Source organism: Harmonia axyridis, chromosome 1 (genome assembly GCF_914767665.1).
Source record: "Harmonia axyridis chromosome 1, icHarAxyr1.1, whole genome shotgun sequence".
NCBI lineage: Eukaryota > Metazoa > Arthropoda > Insecta > Coleoptera > Coccinellidae > Harmonia > Harmonia axyridis.
The window spans coordinates 61263540-61289734 of NC_059501.1; the positions used below are offsets into that span (position 1 = coordinate 61263540).

Sequence of the window (26195 nt, forward strand, 5' to 3'; positions counted from 1 at the left end):
GAAATTTTCGTTCTTCGTCTTTGCGAGATTTCAGAAATTTTATATTTTGAAAATCTTGGGGGGGGATAATTACCCCCAGTACCCCCCATTACTGGAACAATTTTCGGCTCATAAATTATATTTATTAATCAAGTAGCCTTAAATGATCATCTTTTGGCAGCAGAAAATATACTACAGAAACTTCAAGACTCAACAACGTTATTATATCTGCAATTTTTAGATTTTGTGATACCATTATTTGATGATTTAAATAAAGAAATGCAGACAGAAAAACCTAAAATTCCCGTTTTATATGGAAAAATAAGCACGACATTGAGAACGTTTTATGATTTCTTTTTGAAAAGGGAATATATAGCAGGTACTCAATTGGAAGAGATAAATTTTGTAGATCCATTTAATTTGATGGAAATGAATGACATACTATGGCGTTGCAGCATACGATACTTTACTTAGCAATTCGGATTTAACAATTTAACTCGAAATTGAATAATTTTGTTCGAATGTAAGTGCCTATATTTTTTTGTAGCGACTGCAAGTAGATAACTGCGCGGTTTCCATTAGAGAATAATCCCTTGAATCTGTTGAATATAATCGAACCAGGTAATGTTAAAAGTGGCAAGAGTACTTCGATTATTCCTCTGAGTAGACTCTTTTCTAGAATTGAAAAAAAAAATGATTTCCAGAAAATTGATACAGTCTATGAATTTTGGCAGAGTGACAGCATTTGTTCTTTCTGTGATATTTGTTGACATACGTCATTCATTTATGTGCGTTAATGTTATTCATGCGTTGAAAACTTTCTTCAGTTATTCTAATTTAATTTCTTCTAAAATGTTCCTATTATAGAAATGAATATTTAGAAATTTATGTAAATTTCAATTTTATTTGATAACTAAATTTTTTATTGCGATTTTTAGGGAGTTTCTTGAAGGTTAGTTCAAAATTCAATCCTACCGATATAAATTAGTCCTTCTCAATTTCAATTGAGCGGAGTAATTATTTATTTAATTTATAGGCTTAATGAAATACTTTCATTCATTCTGTATCCATAATTTCTGAGTATTATGAAAAATAGAATAGAAAAAAGATTTCGGCTCAGTATTTTTACGCTGAATCATTCGTAGATGGTTCATTAATTATTTTTATGATTAATTATTAATAGATGCTTATAAATTTTTCATTTTGGATCTGACATAATTTTTTATTAAGCTGAATTGTGATCAAGAAAACAAATTACTGCGTTCAATAATTTATTTGTCAACATAAGCTTTTTGCTCTTCACAAAATATTGAAAAATTACTCAGTAACAAAACCACATTGTGAATGTCATGAGCCAACAGAATTACTATTTCTTTTCATTTAATTGAAGTATGTTATTAAAAATCCAATCAAATTTATTGAAATCAAATCAAATACATACATAAAACATATACAAATGAAAAATCTATGAGGCGTAGTCTTCACCCCACCTCAATATCCCACAAATCACTAATCAAAAAACTAATGAATAATATTATAGGAAAACTTGCTATTAAAATATTAGGAGATTATTGAAACTTATTTTATATTCATTTTAAAATAATCTAAAACTCTTTCTATCTAACTCTCATTTGCTTTCAGTACCCACTATGGTAAAATTGCTTTTTAAATCATCTCTCTCCAAAACGGATCCACGAAAAACTCCAGTCCTGATTATTGGACAATTGAAACATATTAAAACAATTAAATATGATGATATTAAGTGCAAATTGGAACCAAGAGTAGCAGAAGATGTATATAAAACTGCAATATCTGGTTTACATTCATCTTTATCAGATAGCGTACCTTTATATCTGAATTATGCAACCATAGCAACTCTGCCTCTTAAATGTAGCCGTCACAATACCACCTCAAGATCTCATGCCATTACTCGTTTGGTTCAAAATCTATCTGTTGGTACTGACTCAGGATTAGATGAGTGCGTAGTTGTAAGTCATTCATTTTTTATGATTATTTAGATAATTTTTATTATATATTTAACTGAATGTATTTAAGCATTTTTCAGAAACATTTTCTAGGAAAAAACAAAATAATTCAACCGAAAACATGATAAGTTTTTCATTTCACTTTAAACTATATCTTATTTTTTTATCACTGTTTATTTATGTAAATTTGATTTATTTATCACAAACAAAAATACATATGAAATTTTTCTACAACTTGAAATCCACATACACAACGTTGCAAAAATTATTCAAAGATTCCTGGAAATAATTTCAAAATTCAACTTGACAAGTCCCATTTTCACCCTCAAGTTGTTAAACCTAATTTGGACATAATCAAAGTTATAAAAAATACCCAATCCCTAGAACAAAAAAAGAATTAAAAATTTCCTTATATCTACTCAGATGCTATCAAAGACATTGCCAAACTTAAACGCCTATATATGTTTAAAAAAAGGTGCAACAATTGAACAAACACCACAGTTTAAAAGTGATTCCCATCAGGAATTCCAGTACAAACGCAATTTTGGCTATTGCGCATGAGTAGTTATCTGAAACCTGTTTCTTAGGGTCTATTTGTAAGTCATTGTCATAGCCACAATTACTGTTTTAGCATTTGCCAATCAAATAGCATCTATACATATGAAACAATATGATTTCAGTATCTCATTGATAGGCAACAATTTTATACTTGTCAAAATTGGTTACATGGTGATAATTATATATATATATATATATAATCTTTATCCCATTTGTTACCTTTCGGTGTATGGGTTATGGTGATAATTTCGACATTGAAATTGAGAACTTTTGATATGCTGAACATGTAGATGAAGGCGCAATAAAAAAAGAATATATGTATTATTTACAAAAACGAAGAGTTTCCAAAAAAAAATGATAGATAGAAAGTTATCATTTCCATCATAATATATATTCATTCTATTGTAAAAAAATCCATCTGAAGGAATGATTTGAATGTTTAATGCATCAGTTAGGTACTTTTTTTGAAAGTTTTTGTTTTAGGTTATCTGTGAAGGACGTGATTTCTATGCGAGTGCCTGTGCTGTAGCTAGAGCATATCCATCTTATGCTAAAAAATCCAATTCAGCAAAGAATATAACAGTTTCTGTAGAATTTATGATCATCAATGAGACTGGCAAGTACTTTCAATTCCTATAAATCTCATGTTGATTAACTGGTTTGAAATTCGCAAGAATAATGAATTGTTCAAGCCATTACTAATTTGTATTTGATCATAATTTAGGCATTTATATTACTTTTTACTATAGGTTCATTGATGTGCTGGTTAGTCTGAAGATGAATAAATTCTCAAATCTGTAGTTACAAATGATACTCACCATAAAACATTGGTAGCACATACATAGTAAAAAATAATGTACATACCTAAATTCTGCGAGAATTACTAAATTTAACCTTTGTATGATATTTTCAGACAAATATTAGTAGTAAATGAAAATACTGAATTAATTTTCATCCAACCAGTTGAGTTGATTTTTGAGCGCTCGTTTCCTAATTGATCACTCCATCATTGTGTCATCAAATTGCACTTAGATGTAGAATGGCAATTTGCAACCTCGTGCTCGATTACATATTGATCGCCTAATCAAAATCACAGAAAATTAAAGAAGAATATCAAAAGAAATTACTCAATATTTTCATGACCCCAACATTTTTTGATACTTTTAAATTTTCTGTGCATATTTTGCAGAGTAATAACTGAAGGGCATAGAAGATGATTATGTTTCAAGTAAGATGTCTAAAAACATGGTGAATGCACTCGTCAATTTTTGAATGGAATGACATTCGACCAAATTGAAAATATTAGTTTTATTTCGTGGCGGCGCCGCAATGTCATACCTTTCATTTCGATCTTTTTTCCTTTGATTTTGACAGGATACATCAATTAAAACCCGATCCCAGCCAATCAGAAGCTTAAACTAATATTCTCAAAATTGGCAAAACAAAAGCTAATCAGTCCATACACCTGGTTTTTAGACATCTTAGTTTCAAGGTACAAATACTGAGAAATTTAAATTTGAAGTTTTTTGTTGTAGTTTTTCAATTTTTGGGTTTTAAGTCTTTCATCTTGTTCATAACTCAGTCTCTGGTTGTTTCTGAAGATTTTGTTACTCTGTTCATAATTCCTTCATCAACCACTGAACTAACTTATATTTTCAAAATATGTAAAATAACTTCAATTGTTATTCTGAAAACGTTTTCACTTGAAAAGAAATTGATATTATTAAATTTAAAAGAATTTTTTTCGTGATTAATATTTGGAATAATAATTTACCATACCAAGACTTTGTCAAATTAATGTATCAATCTTGGGAACTGACAGTACAACAGTTTACCACCTCCCCCTACCTCTCATGACATGAAGCGATTTCAAGCGAATTACCTGGTTATCATTGGTATTTGACAACAACCAACTGCATTCAAGCGCATTCGGGTTAAACTTGTGGTCATTGAAGAAGTAAGGTTAAATTTGATCGAAACAAGATTTGATGAATTTCAGACTCAAAAATATGCAAGTCCACACAATTCCTTGTTGATGGCAAGTTTATTTTTATTAGATGCCCAGTTAAAACAGAAAAAGTTAAACCAGCAAGGATTTAAAACAAAAGTTGGTTTGTAAAACCGCAGTTATTAGTGGTTATTTGCTTGATATCACTTACAAACTCTATACATATCTTTTTATTCCACCATCATCACAATTCACAAGATAATATCCATATTCATTATTAAATACACATCGAAAGTGGTCTTGAAAGAAAATTAAAATATGAAATTATTATTATTATTAAAGTATTATCTATGTTATAGGCGACTTCTTAGATGATTCAACTGAACAATTATGTGTGGATTCTACATATGGATTGAAATTATGTCAAAGAATAGTGGACACTCCCTGTAATTTCATGAATGTAGATCACTTCATAACTGAGGCTCAAGCTGTAGCATATACATTAAATGTTGGAATTGAAATAATTCGAGGAGAAGAACTAGCCCAGAAAGGATTTGGTGGAATATATGGAGTGGGTAAAGGAGCATCATGCCCTCCAGCATTGATGGTTCTTAAGCACACACCTGCTGGTGCTTCTAAAACAATTGCCTGGGTTGGGAAAGGTATTGTTTACGATACTGGTGGTCTTAGCTTAAAAGGAAGAGTAAGTTGTCAATATGGTTATGTACTGAAGGCCACTTAAACATTCAGAAAAAATTGTATTTTGATTAATTTGATAGAATAGGCCATATAAACACCTCTTGAGAGAGTTTTTCGAAATTATAGAAAATTAAAAATATACTTATAGAGATTTGGTAGCGGTCAATAATATTTGAAATAACATATGTTTTTATATCTACAGTTTGATATGCTTGGAATGAAACGAGATTGTGGTGGAGCAGCTGCCATTTTGGGTGCCTTCTATGTAGCTGTTAAGGGAGAATTTTCTGAAAATTTGTATGCTGTATTTTGTCTTGCAGAAAATGCTATTGGGCCTGAAGCAGTCAAGTTAGTTCAGTATTACTATGATTGCATAAGATCTCTTCAACTAAATATTCGTTTATATTTCAGACCCGATGATATTATTACTTTATATTCTGGAAAAACCGTAGAAATCAATAATACAGACGCTGAAGGAAGACTGGTACTTGCCGATGGTGTTGCATTCGCCCATAAAAATTTGAAAGCTGATATCATTGTAGATTTAGCAACTTTAACAGGAGCACAGGTGAGAACATCCATTATTGAAAATTTAATCTTTTTATTCAGAATGGGGAAATTAACTTTTTCACTGGAGTGAATGAAAAAGTTACTTTCTAATATGTGAAGAAAATTATATATATACAGGGTGGCCACTTTTTCAATGGGATTGTATTGGTAACTTTTAAACCATAAGAGTTAGAAGGTCGGTCAAATGGAGAAAAAGTTGCATGCATAGAAGCATTATCAAGCAGTTGAAATAAATCGAGATTATCAGGGCCGGTTATTGAGACATCATAAGAAAAGTAAATTCTGTCATTTTGATTTTTCTTTTTTTCCCACTTTATTTCAAATATCATCAAAAAATGTTACAGGAATTTTTTATTCGACAGTAAATTGTTCTCAATTTGACGTAATCAGATTTCGTATCCAACGTTTCGTGCTCTCTGGGCCACCCTCAACCTCATTTTTTTCAATACGGACCTGTATATTTTATGACACTTTTCGAAATAACTTTTAACGCTGAATTCAACGATAAATCATACAATGGCATTCAAAGTTGATTTTCAGGTGATTTTGACCCTTATCCAAATTTCTTTGGGATACACATATTCAAGTCTGGATATTGTTTTATTGCATTATATTCAGGTTGCAATGCAAAACACAGCTCGTCAAGTGTTTCAGATGCTCTAGGACGACGACGAATGTTTCTTTGAATTTAATCCCAAAGATGTTCAATTGGATTCAGATCCGGGCATCCATATCGGTTAAAAATATTTGCTACATGCGATCTTGCAATAAATGAAGTACTCACCAACAAATGGAGCTTAGGGAACTACAGCTTTCTGAAGAACTTCTTGTTTATAACGTTGAGCATTTAGAACTCCGATTTCAGTTAATAATAATTCGGTACCTGCTGGTCTTGATATACCGGACACAACCTCCTTGATAAGATTATGAGACTTTATTTATTCCGCTTGGCGTGGTTACAAAATTACAATCAGAAGAAATTAAGGTATCAAGGTGTAATAAAAACTGAATGATGGCGAAAAAGATGGTCCTTGTTTTAAACTGAGCGTAAAACTCAATGAATTTCCCGAACTGTTCCGCAGGGTGTTAAAAAATTGGACTACAAATACATATTTTTTTCACCCTGTATAAATAGGTAACGTTCGGTAACCACGCCCACTCCGGTTGGCAGTTGTCATTTTAATTTTTAGATTATTGTTCATGAATATTTTCCATGACATCTGATGCTCAAAAACTTCATTATTCTAATTATGAAACAAATACTCTTCATAGCCATTAAAAACTATTAGTCATTTACAAATTAAAAGAGATCAACCATTTATAACTTCCAAAATTCTGTCGATGAAAAGTTTATTTAATCATTGACAATGTATAAATAAATAACCATCATTTTCGGAAAACTTTTCTGGGGTTGATTTAATACCAAAGAATTTATCTTCAATTTGGCGTAGAAACAATTGATATCGATGAAAAATTGTGAAAGTTCTTGGACAAAGATGTTCTTTGCCAGTGAGTGTATTCGACATGATTGTTTCTACTTAAGATACACTACAATTACCATATAACATTCAAACCACTTATTGACTTTTAAATTCCCAATTTATTAAATATAAGTATTAACTACGCTTATCTAACCAATTCATAACTATCCATAACAAGTTTATGGATAGACATCTTTTGATTCAGGGAATATGATTGATGGCGCATTTCATGTATATTTCACTACTTATATTGATTGATTTATTATTTTTCTAAAAACAGGAATCGTTTCAATTCACAAACAAAATACCAAAATATTTCTCTACATAAATTTTTTTTTCAGATATTTTGAATATTTTGAAAATTTAAATTGAATATCTCAAGTATGGAACGTTGTATCAAAACAAGTCATCATTTTAAGGAATAATTTACAGTGACTCTCCACTCAGTTGGGTGAGTAGAGAAGAAAATTTTGAAGTCACTTTTTCCTGCTTTTTCTAGTATACATCGTAAAAAATTTGTAATTTTTTAATTCTATGTCGAAAATTTGTTGAAATCATTACAGTCGAATTGTTTCAATACCAATTTTTGAGCGCTATTCTTGTCAAATGAACTTTTTGATCTACGGTGAATTCCCAAAGTGCTATTTTTAACGACCATTATTGTTGCATTTTATGTACAAGTTAAAAAACGTTTGATCATAACAGCCGGCACCAATGTAAATTTTAATGCCGATAGTACACGAATGCGAAATATGATCCATTAAAAAATACGTGTAAAATACGTAAAAAAGTCACTATTTATTAAAACTGTCCATGTTATGAATGAATGATTATTATACTTGTATACAAAATTTGGATACCAATTTGTTCATTCGAGTTCCCAATCTTAACCGTTGTAGGAATGATTTTATACCATTTGCTACCATCGTCCACCAAATACTTACAGCATTTTTGCATAAAATCATTTTTAATTTGTGAATTAAATTTGATTGCATTTAGTTGTTATCTTTTAGTAGTTTAGAGCTCAGGTAATCCTGATTTACACTTTCAAATAATTTTTTTGCATAATTATTAAATACAAATTCTATAAAAAGAATTAGTATTTATTTGATTTTTGGATTACTCATTGAAGAACAAAAAACAGAAATAAAAATATTTCACATTTCGAAATAGAATTTAAATAAACTATAGATGTAAATTCCAAGATATATTGTTCACAGATCTTACTTATATGGCTTGATGTCGGCTTTGTTTATTATATGTCCAACAATTTTTGTCTCCATTCCATAAAAATTCTAGATTCAGTCATTCTACAAAGAATTTTCGAAAATAATTGTAAATTAAATAAATAACCTTAATTGACCAATGACTAAATTATGAAACAATATTATTCATAAATTTGTGGCAATCATTATGACCACCACTGTCAAGGGTTGAATCACATTCAGGTAAAAATCCATCCATTGTTTCATCATTCAAAATGACGAACCTTCTGCCTAAACCCTTGAATATACTTGGCAAACCTTTTGGGTTATTTTCTAGAGTCCACTGAATGCTATTTTCAAATATCAAAGTTTAATCTAGATGAATTAATTTCACAAGTATTTTACTTATTTACCACAAAGGCACAAAAACATACTCTATTATGGTCATCAAAAAAACTATTCTGTAATGTGAAATTAATATTTATAAATCTCAAATATTCAGCCCATTTTTCAATGAAATTCCAGTTACATATATTTTTTTCCGTTTGATAGAATACAAGATGTGAGATGATGGTTTATTGTCAACTGAAGATTATACTTAATCTGTTTTTAATGAAGTTCCATTCAGAGATTCCATCACCTTACGTTCTTCTAGAATCGCTTGGAACCTCAATGAACAATGAATTGATTCATCAAAATAGTTTCGGCATCCCAATCTTCAATTGTCTCCGATAGATTTCTAAAACATTTCTTCTTTTGGCAGATTTCTGCCGAAATCCACCAAATGATTTCTTCCTACTGAATATTTCATGGAAATGCGAAAAATCTACTGAAAAAGTAGATTTCTACTAAATCTGGTCACGTTGAAGAGGGGAAGTCAATTGAATACCCATATTGTTCAATTACATGCTAGGACAGTTGAATGTCCGAAAATATTAATGATATATCTGAAAATTTTAGTATTTTGCGATGAATGAAAATTTAAACAATGTTCAATCGAATATTTTTCAGAAAAATGTCCAGCCGAAAGCTAGGAATAAATCAATAAAAAGTTGTATCATTATGACCTCTAATTGAACTAAAACCTTATAATCATGTCTTTAATTGAAAAATGTTTGATCTGATATTTCAAAAAATATTGAAAACATTTATTTCAATGATTCTCGAGGTCCCTGAGAATGACGTAGCTGCGCATAACGAATGAAATTAGGAACAAATATTAGCTTACCGTGTGTATGGTGGTGTAGAGCATATGATTGGGGTTTAATAACCTAGTATAAGAAGGTTGGTTCAGGTCAAGGTCCATACACAAATCTATAGACCTTGGGTTCAGGTATACCTCCAGGTACATATTGATTAAATTTTAATTTAGAGTGGGAAATTTCTATTTCAGATTTAGATTAATTTAGATTTTATATCTTAATTTTTGGTTGGTATCAGAACTAAAATAGTCGACCTGAATCTCAAAAACTAGAGCTGATAAAGGTGGAGTTTTTGAAATCAGCACATTTAAAACAATGTAAAAAGATAGATTTTTGTATGAGTCTTTAGAAGTTTATCACTTTTGGGTTCTTTGAAATGGAGAAATGCGGATAGCATTTTTTGCTGGTGAATTATAATAGTCCTCTTCCTCGAGTCGGTCACTATTTGTGTGCAAAATTCTATGTCTATTGGATGAGCCCTTCTGGAGTATGAAGTTGATAAAAAAATGAACAAACACACCCAGATTTATTATAATTATATGAATATGTACTCATAAATTCTATATACCTAAGAATTTTATTGTCGAATGTTAATTCTTTACTTATTTAATTTTTTTGAAAACTTATATGAAAATTATTTCATACCCTTTCTTAACTTAAGACACCATTATAATGCTCGCCAAATATTAATAATAATATCCTTCTGATATTTTTTAATTATCTGGTATTGAGTGAAATTCCTTTTTAGCGGGAAGTGAGAAAACCGACTGCGAGGGGAGTTTTCTCTCCTACGCGCATAGGCTAAAGTCAGATAATAATAATCAGGTCTTTATTTCAACCTCAACGAAGTCAAGCTTGTAGCTCTCTCACATAACTGAGGAACCTAAATATTAAAATATTAGTTTTTAACTTAATTAATCAAACTTAATTGAAAATACTTTTCAAAAATTGCTTCTATATTATCTTAATAGAAAATTCAAATATTATTTACAAATAATATAGATATATTTAAGTACATATATAAAAATTATGTACATGATTATTGGATTTATCAATTTACAACAATTTTGCCATCCCGCACAAGTTTAATTACCAACTTATTTTATTGAATTTCAGGGTATTGCTACTGGTAAATACCATGCCTCTATCATGTCGAATGACGAAGACTGGGAGAATCATGTCCGACAAGCTGGACGGGCTTGTGGAGACTTGGTACATCCAGTTCCATTTTGTCCTGAATTGCACTTTGCCGAGTTCAATTCTACAATGGCCGATATGAAAAATTCAGTAAAAGACAGATGTAATGCTCAAGTCAGTTGTGCTGGTCTCTTCATATTTTCCCACATAGGTTTCGATTATCCTGGAAAATGGATTCATATCGACCTTGCATATACGGTAGCATATGTAAGTCTAATTATTTCAAAATTTTTGTGTAGTTAGTAAAATTTAATAAAGAAGTAAATATGTTTGGTGTAAGGAAGTGTACTCTAAAAAAGGTTTTATTTTTGGTCAATGAACTTATAATAATAAATAATAATGAGTGAACTTGACATAAATATCATGCAGTGTATTATCAACTTAAGAATTGATGTATTTAAACATATTCCAGGTTTATTTTTTTTATTTGAAATATTGACTTAAATTCACATAAAAAAATCATGAATTTTAATAGTCATGCTTACGATTGAATAACTTAATCTTTTTTTTTGCAGATGGAGAAAGCTACAGGCTTTGGTGTTACACTTCTACCTACTTTGTTTGGAAAATATTGCAAACATAGTATTTTGAAAAATATTAGTCCTGATATTGAGGATGACTCACCATCAAATGGTGCCAAACGACATAAACTTGATTGACATTAAAATATGAATTAGTGAAGAATTGAAACTGTTTTATATGTTTAAATTTTCAATCTTTTAATTTATCGATTGAGGTTAAACATCTGGAATTGAGGTCAATACTTCGTCAACAATGATTACCAAATTTTTATTGAATAATTAAAAATTTGACTTGCATCTCATGTGTTTATCTCTGTGCCCCCTTCTCTTCCAACCAAAATCTTTTATATAAATATATTCCTGTTATTGTGCCCTTGTTTGATGGAACAAAATGTTATAACAATGTCTATATAATACAGGGTCTTTATAAACAATTGTAGAATTGTATTGGCCCTTCAAAATATTTTTAATTCATTTATTTACCATATTTGTATAATAGACACAACATATTTTTAGACCTGTTAGTTTCATCGTGTAGTGGCCTTTAAAATGTTTTTAATTTCTCATCTTGGATTTGGAAATAAAAAGTTCATAAAATTCTAATGAGAATTGATAATACGAATTAATAAGAATTCACGAATTTATGAAATTTTAGGTTTCAAGATATGAAATTATTTTCCAAATTTTTGTGGAAGAATCCAGCTCTAACCAAACTGATATTTCTTAAGGTTTTTCAGTCAGGAGAGCGCTAGTTTGATGGTTTAATGTAGGAATAAAAGCCTTCAAAATTAATTTTTTCCTCAATTATTCCCATTAGGATCAGATTAAGCACTTCCTCAATGAATGATTTACTATTTGGTGTAGCTTCCAAATAATTGAAAACAGTCATAAAACCCGAATAGTGTCCAATTTTTCCTGTTGAATTAATATTAACTTTTAGCAATCTGGTCTCCCAAATTAAATATTTGACATAACGTTACGCTGTTTTTAATAATTCATAAAATAACTAAACCACTATAACATAACAAAACGTACATCGTTAAATTCTAAAAAATACTCAACGACCTCCATGATTGTTTATGCTAGCAGCGCTCTCAATTGAAGTTGGAATCGCTTTTAACTAATAAAGAAAACATTGACACTTCTAAATTTGAGGTTAGAATCATAGAATTATTGTTTATTCGAATATCTCGAACGAACCTTTCCAAGAAATATAAACATTAGTAGCGTTAAATGGCTTCTTTTCTGTTTTATTTACATTTTTATCTATTTTATTCAACATTGGTAACCTTATCTTCAGGTAATGCATCGAAATATTATTTTTTCATCGCGATATAACTAGCTCCAATTGTAGGAAAGATATCTGAGAAAAAGGTGCCTTTACAAGAAGATTCCAATGAAGATATTGCGGAAGATCGTTATCCTGGTGAACCACCACCTGACCTCTTTCTAAAACGTCAGAGAGTCATGAATGATAATTATATTCCAAAAATCCAAAGATTCACTTGTTATACTTGCGAAGCCCCAAACTGCAGTAATCCATCGAACTGTACTGATGCAATACAATGTTGGAAATCTAGAGTGAGAGAACAAAATGGTTAGTGATCAATAATATAAAAGAATCATTATAATCATTTCTAATATGCATCTGAGAGCTATACTTCCAAGAGATGCTTATTACAAATTATTCAAGTATCAAAACCCTTTAATGACCAAAGCATATTTGATTTAGTGGTTTTTTTGAAGATTTCTCTGGTACTTTGATAATAGCATAAACAATAAATTTCAGGTTTGGAAAGTATATCCAGAGGATGCACTAAGGAATCAAATCAATTACAATTTTTTTGCCATTCATCAGCTTATTCCATGAAAGAGAAACGTCAGGCAAGTGGTCAGTACCAGGTTGATTGTTGTGTAGGTAACTTCTGCAATGATGGCGACTTCCCTATTCTACCTGCAATGTATGTGGAGAATTCTGACAATGCTGACCCATTTCATTATGTTCTAAAATTAATAGGAGCAGTTCTTCTGCCCATAGTTATATTGATTATGTGCATTATGATTGTACTTTATCTTATGAAGCAGAAGCATAAACGACGTTTATGTAATGAGAGTAGATATGATCCCGAATCTTACTATGCATCTGATGATCTTTTGAGGGCAACTGCTGCTGGAGATAGCACGCTTAGAGAGTATCTAGAGCATTCTATGACTTCTGGAAGTGGGTCAGGACTTCCTCTCTTGATTCAAAGAACTTTGGCAAAACAAATTTCATTGGCAGAATGTATTGGTAAAGGACGTTATGGAGAAGTTTGGAGAGGGGTTTGGTATGGTGAAAATATAGCAGTTAAAATTTTCTTTTCTAGAGATGAAGCAAGTTGGACTCGGGAGACAGAGATTTATAGGTAAGTTGTTTCGTATACATCAATTATATTAATAGATGAAACATGATTTAATTGAAATCATTTGGTAAATGATCCAGTTCATGAAAAATATAGACGCAATAAATGTTCTAATACAGAATATTATAGGAGTTGATTTTTTGTCTATCTTGTGATAACATTTCGTTTGTCAGATGAAATTGTATTTTAATGGAAATAATCCATATTTCCAGAATATTGTAGAACATTATGGAACAAGTCAAACAAAAACAAATCCCAAACAAAGTATAAACTTAATTCAGAAATTCAGAAAGATCATATCAAGTTTTTTCCAACAAAAATGATTTCAAACTGCTTTGAAAAATAACAATATTATTAGCATTCTTTATGTCATCATCCAGTTTATTGAAGATCTTTATACCTAAAAACATGGGCGAGTGACATGCTATCCTATACTTAAAAGCAGGAATTACTAAATTATTTTGACCACGAGTAAAATATTGATGGTAATCCCAAATCCTATTGAATGATAAATTGAACTTGCTACTTCTAAAATAAAAAATGATGGTAAAAAAGTTAAAATATTGTATGCTCTAAAGAAAGGTTTACATGACATCCTACTAGAAATCCCAGCTATACACCTGATCACTCTCTTCTGACCTATGAATACATCGTCAGCATCTGACGAAGCACCTTTTAGATTCCTGAAGAGGAAACAAATAGAACTCAGTTTTTTAACGAGACTCTTACATTGATGTTTCCAGTTGAGATTCTCATCAACATCGATATCTAGAAATCGTACATGATTAACTCTACTCAACTCAATTTCTCCCAGATTTAGATTAATGTTTTTACTTCTATTATGATTGAATTTGTTTTCAAAGATTCAGTTGGAAGTGTGAAAAACTCCACACTTTTTCATGAAAAGTATTTTAGGAAGGAAAAAATGTATTTTAAGTATAATTATTTTTTATGGATTCAATTTTAATCCAATAGATTTAGGATAAGTGGAATGCAATAAACGTGCTCAACTGAATTCTAATGAATAAATGATAAAACATTAATTTAATTCAGGGTTTCAGATCCATCTGCTGAGTTTTGACTACATATACAGATTTGGAAAATTCACTCGGAAACATGGGATTTAGCGTACAAATCTCCAAGTCGCTCTGGCTCCAATGGAACAGTGGAAGAATCGAAACATGAGTGCGATGCCATATCAAATAACGCGAATGGCCGCTGGCAAGCGTAGTGGGAGATCTGTTAGTCGGGTCTGAATCTGAAGTCTCTCTGTCTCGACCTGCGTGCGCGATGGAATCTACGCCTGCCAGCAGCCGTTCGCGATATAAGATATGGCATCGCACTCATGTTTCGATTCTTCCACTGTTCCATTGGAGCCAGAGCGACTTGGAGATTTGTACGCTAAATCCCATGGTTCCGAGTGAATTTTCCAAACCTGTATAATGCTCAACATTTCGTTTTTTTTCTTTGATATGATTGAATTAAACAACCGGATGATGCGAATCAACAATTATTTTAAATTCGAATAGATGTTACGGATATTCACGATGAAAAGATTAGCGAATTTGATAAAAAAAATCATTAGTGAAATTCGTTTAGTTAAAAAAAAAATATTTAATTCGTTCTTCCAGTAATCCAGGTTTCAAAGAAAAAGTAGATAAAGACGCCCTCCATTATTTACCGCCCCTCTAGAGGGGCCCTGCATTTTCAGGTTCCTAGTTCAGTTTCGATTTTAGAAAAAGCGTGAAAATTTGTTTTTTTTTGTTTCTTTAAGAACCAATATTTGATTCGAATGCGCTCACGTCCAACACTTGATAATTTGATATAAAAAATGAAGAATATTATAAAATAATGGAATGTGGTATGAAATAATAAAGCCTCTTATATGAATTTCTTAAGAAGGATCAGTTGGAAGTGATAAAATGGAATTTTTTTCTTATATTTCGCATTCCATTCTGAGGAATCAACATTCTGATTAGAGAATTGAAAAGAAAATAATCCAGAACCCCAAGTGGCAATAAAATTCGGCAACGTAAAGCGAACGCCGACAATCCTGAAGAGTGCATGTGTTTTTTCTAGCGTCAATAACTCGTAAACAGCACTATGAGGGGATCACGCCACATCTGGGTATAATGAGGTCTTTGATGGATTTTGATGTTAATTTAATTTGGCGGTATTCCTTCCTGTTGTTGCTGACTGAATTAAATCTCATTTGGTACTTTGAATTTCTACACATGTGATGTTTTTTGATCAAGCTTGAAATGCCGCCCTTGAATTTTGCCGCCCTAGGACCCTGCGACGGTCCTGTGTGAGCGCCATAATAATATTAAGTGCTATTATAATATAATATATATATAATAGTTTTTCACTTACTGAAACAAAAACATCCTACAGGCACATTTTTTAGTAGAATTAATTGGTGTAATAATTTATTTTTTATTTCCTTAGTAACTCATATGTACCTGTGTGTATTTTATTTTCAGTTTTGATAATGGAATGAAACCCATGTCAACAAGAAATTATATATTTTCAATGAAATTGTGAAACCTAGTGTCCTGTGTTTTATTTATTTTATTAATATTAAAAAGAAGTGATAACCTCCTTTCAGAGCATTAGTTACCAATTTACTTGTATGAACTTTAAATCATCTTCTTTGCTGTCTTATTGTTACAAGATAAATTTTATTGAAGTGTTACCGACGATTGCATGACATTCATCAGTAAAATATTCTTGTTATATTATTATATTGTTACTAGTTTGTTTTATCAAACAATAATTGTTTTAGATATTTTATTAATTTACATTTTTATCTCAATTTTCAGTACAATTCTCCTTCGTCATGAAAATATCCTTGGATACATTGGCTCAGATATGACTTCACTCAGTTCTTGTACCCAACTATGGCTCATAACACATTATCATTCATTGGGTAGTCTGTATGACCATTTGAACCGCACATCATTAAGTCATCAGCAGCTGATGAAGATATGTTTATCGATAGCAAATGGTTTGGTACACCTACATACTGAAATATTTGGAACACAGGTAAAAAAAATTTCTCATGAATATTTAAAAGTTCTGAATCACAACGAAAGAAGAACATTTTGTACAATTGATTATCTATATACGCGAAAAAAGTGCATTCGAAGTTGTATGTTGTATTTGTATGTAAATTTTTGTGGATTCATTGCCATCAAGTAAGAATCGAATCGATTAAATTAATATTAGAGGAAATGTAATCAAATAATTTTTTTTATTTTCTATCTTTCCAATTTTATTTCCTACCAATAAAGACATTCATTATTATTTTTAAAAAATATTTCAATTAAATGATTAACTGTATTTCAGGGAAAACCTGCTATTGCTCACAGAGATATTAAGAGTAAAAATATCCTTGTCAAAGCAAATGGAACATGTTGCATCGCTGATTTTGGTCTTGCTGTGATGCACACTCAAACTAATGATAAACTAGATATTGGAGACAATCCTAGAGTGGGTACCAAGCGATATATGGCACCTGAAGTTCTGGATGAAACGTGAGTTAAATCCTAATAAATCTCTCCTTTGTCACCACATAAATATGCATACTTTACCTATTGGAATATGTAGAATACAAGTATCTCACATCAATTCGCCTATTGCGCTCTTGGAGACCACAGAACTGTATATGAGATGTCATTGTTGCCATTAGGAAGAAAAATCATTGTCTCAAACGCCAACATGCAAATTTTCAGCACAAAATTATGATTAGTTTTCCATAAATGTCTAATAGGCCATCGCGGTGAATCACCCTGTATAACCACTAGCAACACAGTAGAGAGGCAGTCGACGAGTCAGTGCCGTTTGTTCCATCAGATGAATTTTAGAAATAAATGAATAATCTGTAAATAGTTGTGTATAATGGCTAATAAATTAGTTTAACAGAAAGAAACTGATTTAATTAACCAAAAACAACAATAATAAATACTAATACATAGGCATACAACTTTGCTGCCGCTATTTTTTTTCCCGAAATTCGAGGTTTTTTTTGTAAAAAACTGGTTATACATTTATGATTCAAAGTATTGTCCATCGCTGGCCACTACCTTTTCCCATCTTTCGGGCAGCCTACGAATCACGCGTTGAAAAAACTTGTCATATATCGACGAATCGATCCATTTTTTTACTTCTACTTTACGAAGAAGCAACGTCTGGAGAATAGGTCGGGTGGGGTAGGACTTCCCATTTCAACGTTTCCAAGTATGTCTTGACCACTTCCGAACATGGGGTCGAGCAATATCAAGCTGTAAAATCACTTTATCATGTCTCTCGTTGTAATGCGGCCGTTTGTCTTTCAATACTCGGCCCAAACGCATTCATTGTGTTCAATAGCAATCGCCTGTGATTTTTTCAGTCGGTTTTAAGAACTCATAATACACTACGTCGAGCTGGTCCCACCAAATACTGACCATGACCTTGGAACTGTGAATATTCGGTTTGGCCGTCGACGTGGAAGCATGGCCGGAATATCTTCATGATTTTCTGCTTTTGGGATTATCGTTATCAACCCATTTTTCGCCTTCAGTCACAATGCGATGCAGAAATCCCATCCGTTTTTGCCTTGCAAGCAGCTGTTCTCAAGCGAACAAACGCCGAAATAATGCCTCCAATTCTCATTTTCGGAAACCTTGTCTCTTCTATCGTCATGCTGTTTAATCGAGAAAAACTTTATGATGCAGACACAAATCGAACTAATATTTCGATGGTGTTATGTTTACAAATACCTAAGCTTATTGTATGACATCTACGATCTATTTATTTCGACTACCAATTACCGCTACAGTCATCTATTGCAAAACGGCGGAAGCAAAGTTGTACACAAAGTTGTACTAATAATCACGATAACAAATATTGTATCATTATTTGAATGAGTTGTTTGAGATCTAAGATTTTTTCCTTACATCCAAATACTGGCCACCCACTTATCCCATTAACATTAACATTAGTTATTTGCTATATTTGTTCAATATTAGATTTATCGCATCATTAAGATTTTTCTTAATCTCAAATTTTGTTCTAGGATTCATATGGATTACTTTGATTCTTTCCGTCGTGCTGATATTTATGCATTTGGCCTTGTTATTTGGGAGATATGTCGTAGAACAGTGAGCAATGGCATCACAGAGGAATATAAACCGCCTTTTTATGATGTGGTGTCCAGTGATCCCAGTTTTGAAGAAATGCGAAAAGTAGTTAGCACGGATCAACAGCGGCCGTGTGTTCCAAATAGATGGGCTAGTGATCCGGTAAGTTTGTGAAACACCTTACAGGGTCTAATTCACTATTGGCTGTTAATAAGTTGAGATTTTTTTTGGTACGTTTTATTGTATGCATAACAGGCCAATTGAAAAGTCCCTGGTCTACCATAATAAAACACATTTTTTTGGCAAAATTTCGATTTCATTATTCAATATAGTTGCCTTCGAGGGCGATACAGCGATTATAGCGATCCTCCAACTTTTCGATACCATTTTTGTAGTACGATTTGTCTTTCGCTTCGGAATAAGCTTCGGTTTCGGTGATTACTTCTTGATTGGCGCTAAATTTCTTTTCATTGGTTTGTGAAACGGTGCATTGTCTTGATGAAACCTTTTTTTCTTTAAATAGGACCTTTTTTTAACGATTTCATACTTAAAACGATTCAATAACGCTATATAATAATCGCCGTTGATGGTCTGGCCCTTTTGGAGGTAATCAATGAATATTATACCTTGTGCATCTCAGAATATTGATGCCATAACCTTGCCAGCTGACTATTGGGTTTTTTCTCTCATGGATTCGATTCATCGTGTGCAGTCTACCCAGCTGAATGTCGATTGGACTCTGGAGTGAAATGATGGAGCCATGTTCCATCCATTGTCACATATCGACTCAAAATTCAGGTTTATTGCACTTAAACAGCTTCAAACACTTCTCAGAATCATTAACACGTTGATGCTTTTGATCGATTGTGAGCTCGCGCGTCACCATTTTGCACACAGCTTTTTCATGTACAAATATTCGTGAATGATATGTTGTACAAGTTCAGATGATATCTTCACAATGTCTGCTATCTTGATCAACTTCGCTTTACGGTCATTCAAAATTATTTTGTGAACTTTTTTGATTTTTTCGTCGGTGACAGCCTCTTCTGGGCGTCCACTGCGCTCGCCGTCTTCTATGCTCATTCCACCACGTTTAAACTTAGCTTACCAATCAATGATGGTTGATTTTCCTAGTGCAGACCCTGGAAACTCTTCATCAAGGCAATATTTCGCTTCAACTGTATTTTTCCCTTCAAAAAGCAATATTTTATCAGCTCACGAAATTATTTTTTTTCCATCTTTTTTTCAAATAACAAAAGTATCTACACTCACAACGCAATATCTCACAAACTAATGGTGGGGCTGCTGTTAAATTTTGACACGTATTGTTTGAAGGTTGATACTAAGATGTCTAAAAACATTGTGTATGCCCTCGTCAAATTTTGAATGCAATGACATTCGACCAAATTCATATCGTGGCAGCGCCGCAATACCATACTGGTCTTTTGGATCTTTTTTCCTTTGATTTCGATTGGATACATTAATTAAAACCCGATCCTGGCCAATCAAAAGCGATGTGTAACCGAGTATGATCGTGCAAAGTCGTGAAACAAAACACAAAACGTTTACTAGAATGAATTTAAATATTTGAAATAGAGAGAGAGTTCATTGGTGTTTATTGGTATTACATTTTCAAGAATTGCTTACACAGGTCATAACTATAATGAAAGATATCATATAGGTACATAATGTACTGGCACAGAACTTATAAATAATAAATAATAAATAACAAGAATCTTACTTTGTTGATAGCGCTACCTGCAGTTGACTTAACGAAGCTTAACTTATATTCTCAAAATCGACAAAACTAAATCTAATCAGTCAATACACCAGGTTTTTAGACATCTTAGTTGATACTAACCAAAAATCATATGGATTTAATACTAGCACCGCTATCTGTGCATCACACCGGAGACTTTTCAAATGGCCTAATATGTTTCAGATTGACTCTTTTGGTTGTTCTAGGTAAAATATTTAATCTATTGGGAAAAATATTATGGTGCATACAGGTGTAATACAATCCAAGTTGATCTTGTATATGACTTGCTGACTAAGAATAAAATAAGTGAAAATGCCGTTTAAAGAGTCCGAACTATAAAAGAAAATTCAAAAGAGGGTCTCACAACTGACATGTAAACATACCTTATGGTCCCTATGTCATTAAAATCTTTTGGGTTTCAAAATGAATTTCAAAGTATTAAGCGCCCAGGGCCGCCGCCAGACATTTTGGCACTTCTACAAAATGAAATTTCCCCGCCCTACTGTGCCTAATATGTCTGAATTTTCTTTGGATCCTCTGTTTTTCCTCTCAGGCATCTTTTCAATTTAATATGAAATTTTTTAACTTGAAATCACCTTGTCAAATGTATCAGAGGACGTTTTGTCGTAAGTAATATCGAGTTCACAACTCGACACTTCGATAATGTCATCTCATCAAGGGACTGCACGAAGTTCCTTAGTATTCAAATCAATAGGAATTTGAGGAAGAATGCACATGTTCAGGCGGTTTGTGAAAAAACTATATACCATTATTATGCATTAGGTTGAGTTAAAATTTTCCTCTGTATTCCGTTATAAGTATGTAATATACATTAAAGTTTAGTATGCAGTGGTATAATATCTTGCACTGGGGAAATTCCTCCGATGTTGGTAGACTCTAGATAATTCAAAAGGGGATTTTGCGTTTGATGTTCAATATAGCTCCACGATCCTCTTGTAGACCTTTATTCTCAAAAAATAACATTTTAACACTTGCCTATTTTCATCTCCAGATGCCTTATTAATGTAATAGTCTGGGAGCCAGGTGCAAATTTGGTTGATTATTTCTTCTCGAGAGATACTTGGTGAGATGCATCGGATAATAGTAATAAAAAGCCTCGTTAACGTGAGCTACGACTCGGCTGGGGGGAGAGCGGGGGCAGCCCCCCAAACACGAAGAAAAAAAAATACATTCAGTCATTTCCTCCCAACTGAAAATTTGTCAAATTGTAGCTAACCCAATATCTAGACGAAAAAATACAATCAGCTGGCTATAGCATAGTGTATTATACGTCAGCTGGTGCCTCAAACATGAAAAAAAAATTATATTTTCAATGACAGCTCTGACAGCGACTCTGATAATGAATCACACTCGCGAGAAAAGGATTTTCTCCACATGTTGCACTATAATATTCATTTACTTCCACTCTCTGATTCATTATCAGAGTCGCTGTCAGAGCTGTAATTGAAAATATAATTTTTTTTTCATGTTTGAGGCACCAGCTGACGTATAATACACTATGCTATAGCCAGCTGATTGTATTTTTTCGTCTAGATATTGGGTTACTACAATTTGACAAATTTTCAGTTGGGAGGAAATGACTGAATGTATTTTTTTTTCTTCGTGTTTGGGGGGCTGCCGCCGCTCTCCCCCCCCAGCCGAGTCGTAGCTGACGTTCACGAGGCTTTTTATTACTATTATCTGATGCATTCTACTATTTACCATTGGAGAGGAACTTAGTCATGCATATCTGTTACTGGCTCCCGGACTATGAAGGAGACTGACAGTAATATTGTGAAAGCTTGATACTTGTGCCAAACTTTCATTCCCACAATACGAAAAATAAGAAGGTATTGTAAAGTATAATCAAACATAAAACTTCCAAGTTCGAAATTTTCAATCATCTCCCTCGTAAAATATTACGAGAGTAGTAGTTAAGGCTTTACTTATACAGAAGTATTTCTTCAGGGTGAATGAGTATTTTTCTGTAATTTGGGAAATGTCTGAATTATTTTCTCAAGACTTGTCCTATACATACATTGTTATTTCTCAAAGAATCAATAAAAATCATTATTATTATCTTGGAGGTATGAAACAAGCTATATATAGAATTCGACACGTAATCCAGAGGACTGGAATGCTTTGGACGAAGCAATACGATAATAGACAAATCTTTCTTCGATATTTTTATCCATTTTGAAATTCCCGAAATATACTTGAGATGAACTGACAAATTTGAGCACTAAATGACTGGTGACACAAACTCTCCGAGTATAGAGAATGGTTGGTTATCCAAGTGTACATCCACAAATGAGCATCCTTCTTGCTTAGAAGAAAATAAAGTCGATACATTCTGTGTATAAAATCTATCCAATATAAAATCATTATTTCGTTTCAGATCTTGAATGGCATGGTTAAAGTCATGAGGGAGTGTTGGCATCAAAATCCAAATGTGAGGCTTCCTGCTTTACGAATCAAAAAAACATTATTAAAATTAGGTAGTGGTGAAAACTTCATCAATTTGGATGATGATTGAGAGATTGAAGAAAAACCAACTAATCAAAGTTTTATAACTGAATAAGCTATAGAAATCACCTCTAGGAGCATTTGGAGGAAATTGTTCTCATTGAAAGTATTGACGATATTCCTTTCAATTTTATATTATGACAAGATTTTATGTTAACATAATCAGAATTTTGCATGATTATTTGTTCTTAATTCAATCTGCAGTATCGATTCATTTGAAAATATAGCTGTGATGGTTAAACAACTAAAATAAAATTTCTTGTTGTACTTCCAATGTAATATGTGAAAATATTCATTTGATAAGCTCATGTTGTAACTTGACATATTTGGCCTTGTGGAAAAAATTTTTGATTCAAACAATCTGAACTTTGGGTCATTGTTCATTTTCAAGTAATTAAACATTATTCATAATGGATAAAACATTGATTTATGATGAAATATTATATATCACTTAATTTTTGATTGAGAAATATTATTTTTGAATTTGTATTATAATATTTATTTTGAAGATAATTAAATTTCATCAATCAATAAGCTCAAATTTTCAGTCATATCAATATTTCATATTTTCCAAACATATCTCCTTGAAATTGATTGATTTTGTTAAAAAGAAACAATCAATTGGTTGGTCAAAAATTCTATTCTAATTTATGCTACAAATTTCCAACATACATATCTATTGCAGAAGTTGGTTATGGGTATTACTTTTATTTTGACTTCCAAATTAATCTTTTTTCAATTTGTATTCACAAAATTCTAAAGGAAGATCAACAAATCATTTCAGTGATAATGGCATATGATTTATTTCATCAACAATAACTAAAATGAACCTAGAATCATAAAATATTTTCCTAAAATATATCTGCTTGAAAATGAACATTCTTCTACAAGTTGCCAAATCATGAATATTTGAATCTGTTTTGCCATAAATGCAATAAAAGTACAATTAGGTTTAAATTAGCTGATGAATCAGCAAAATTTTAGGATAATTATAGGATTTAAGTTTCTTTATTTTAGTGCAGCAAATAGAGAGTATTGAGACATTGAATAATGGAAGTATGAAATTGTTAAGTTCTAAAGAATTAGTAAGCTATATATAGTGTTGTATTCAATAGGAGTAAATTTACTTTTATATCAAATTGAAATGAGTATCTTGATAGATTCTTATTGAATTTTTTATTGAATTACATTTTTTATAATCAAATTAGAAATCGTAAAACTTTCTGTCAACAAATGATGCAGTGCACTATTTTTGAAAAACTGTTTTTGCTTAAATGTTTATTATCTCTAGCTGATGAAATGACCATGTTTATTTCAAGTTTTATTGTTTTTATTGGCGTCAGTACATTTTTCAGGTACTTTTTATCTGTTTTTAAAAAATACTAACCTTTTCTTTCGAAATTATTGAACTCCTTTACAGTTTATGATTTTATTAATTTTTTTTTCAGTATAAGACTTCTCAAAAGAGATAATATTGTTGATCATATAAGTCACATGAAAATTTCAAGAAATATTTCAGTATTAAGATGTCTAGAAATACTGGTCTGTCACTTTTGGGAATGTTCAGTTGACTTTTCATTATAGGTTATAATATACATCTTATATTAGGCCGAGCGAACATATTTCTAATATGAGATGTAATATACAGGGTGTTCCTAGATTGGAAGTACAAAGAAAAATGAGAGATTCCTTGGATGATGATTATACCAGTTTATAATTGATTAATTCATCAAATCCTACAAACTGGATCTTTATAAAAATTTGGATTTTCTTGAGGATTATAAGAGAATTGTTTGAATTTTTTTTATTGAATTCAATAGCATATAGTTCAAAACTACAAGGTAACAAAAAGTGTAGTACTGTACCCAAGTTTCTTTTTACTTTTTTCTAAACTACCAGTGGTCCACCAAAAAAAAGTTCTGGAGGTAAGAAGGCAGCATTGTACCAGAGAAAATTTCACCCTGTATTCAAAATTAGCATAGCATATGATGAAATTTTTAAATTGGAATATCTATGAGAAATTTAAGTTAAATTCCTTGTTGAGAGAAGGCGCTATGAGGAAAAAATCTAGTTTTAACACTGCATCTGGAAAATGAAGCTTTTGCAGGCTCATGTTTATGGGACTTTTCTTCTTAAAATGATCCGAGGAATCTGCCATTTTCGTTTGTACCTCAAATTTAGCACCATTCTGTATATTATATTTGTAGTGGGAAGGGAGCTATTGGAAAGCGCAGTGAGCGATATTAAATCATATCTAGGGATAGAATATTCAAATATCTCGTAATGAAAAGTCAACTTTCAAGATGAAACTGGAGGAGTCTTCTTGGGTATAAAGCTTGCCGCTATATCAGTTGATTTCCGCATCTTTTCCTATGTCGCTCAGATCAAATTTCACCGTCGTTTTTATTAAGCGCCTCCTACAGTAAAAAATGGAAGTTTTTTGCTGTAGTTTTCATTGGAAGATGGTCATTTTATTGAATAGCGCCACATAAGCGAAGGAAACCACAGGCAATGATGAGTTTGAGTTGCCAGAAATATCTTGAACGAAATCTAATCAGTGGACATACCAGTATTTTTAGACATCTTATCCAGTATAAATTTGGTTGACAGTTGTAGTAATTTTCTCTCTATCTGTGAGTTTCATTAATAGTTGTGGTGATTGCCGTGATGAAATCATTTTCGTCCAATTTCGGTTCCACCACAGATTTCAAACTGAAATCAACAATAGTAGGTTTACAATCAAAGTTTTTGAAAACTCACAGTAAATCTCATGCAAAGTTAATCAATTTGTTGTATATATACATCATATCTTTAAGAATATGATTCAAGTAACTGTTCATATCAATTTATTTATAGAAATAGACATATATCTATATATATTCGATAATACTCATTTGTTTCTTGCTTGAATGTGATTATGTTTTTTGTATATAATATAATTATTATGTAATGAGCTCATTGGGCAATATACATAAAAGTTTTTTGATAAAGAAGATTTTTTTTTAACAACTGCAATAATTTCTTCACTGTATTTTAAAAC

General features: G+C 31.6%; 2 protein-coding genes across 3 annotated transcripts; both read left to right on the forward strand.

Moving 5' to 3' along the window:
- Nucleotides 1–220: 220 nt before the first annotated feature.
- Nucleotides 221–11642, forward strand: LOC123674760 (probable aminopeptidase NPEPL1). Of its 2 annotated transcripts, none has more exons than XM_045609832.1 (8): nucleotides 221–358; nucleotides 1621–1967; nucleotides 3006–3138; nucleotides 4830–5173; nucleotides 5372–5517; nucleotides 5581–5737; nucleotides 10744–11031; nucleotides 11340–11642. In XM_045609832.1, exons 1-8 carry the CDS (start codon nucleotides 259–261, stop codon nucleotides 11481–11483), a joined length of 1659 nt encoding a protein of 552 aa, XP_045465788.1. In that variant the 5' UTR covers nucleotides 221–258; the 3' UTR covers nucleotides 11484–11642. The 2 variants fall into 2 exon arrangements, with proteins under 2 accessions (XP_045465788.1, XP_045465796.1); XM_045609840.1 differs by lacking the exon at nucleotides 221–358 and adding an exon at nucleotides 755–931.
- Nucleotides 11643–12490: 848 nt separating this feature from the next.
- LOC123674774 (activin receptor type-1) lies at nucleotides 12491–26145 on the forward strand. The gene is made up of 7 exons (XM_045609853.1): nucleotides 12491–12645; nucleotides 12700–12942; nucleotides 13135–13750; nucleotides 16570–16792; nucleotides 17096–17283; nucleotides 18807–19032; nucleotides 23028–26145. Exons 1-7 carry the CDS (start codon nucleotides 12579–12581, stop codon nucleotides 23163–23165), a joined length of 1701 nt encoding a protein of 566 aa, XP_045465809.1. The 5' UTR covers nucleotides 12491–12578; the 3' UTR covers nucleotides 23166–26145.
- Nucleotides 26146–26195: the final 50 nt, after the last annotated feature.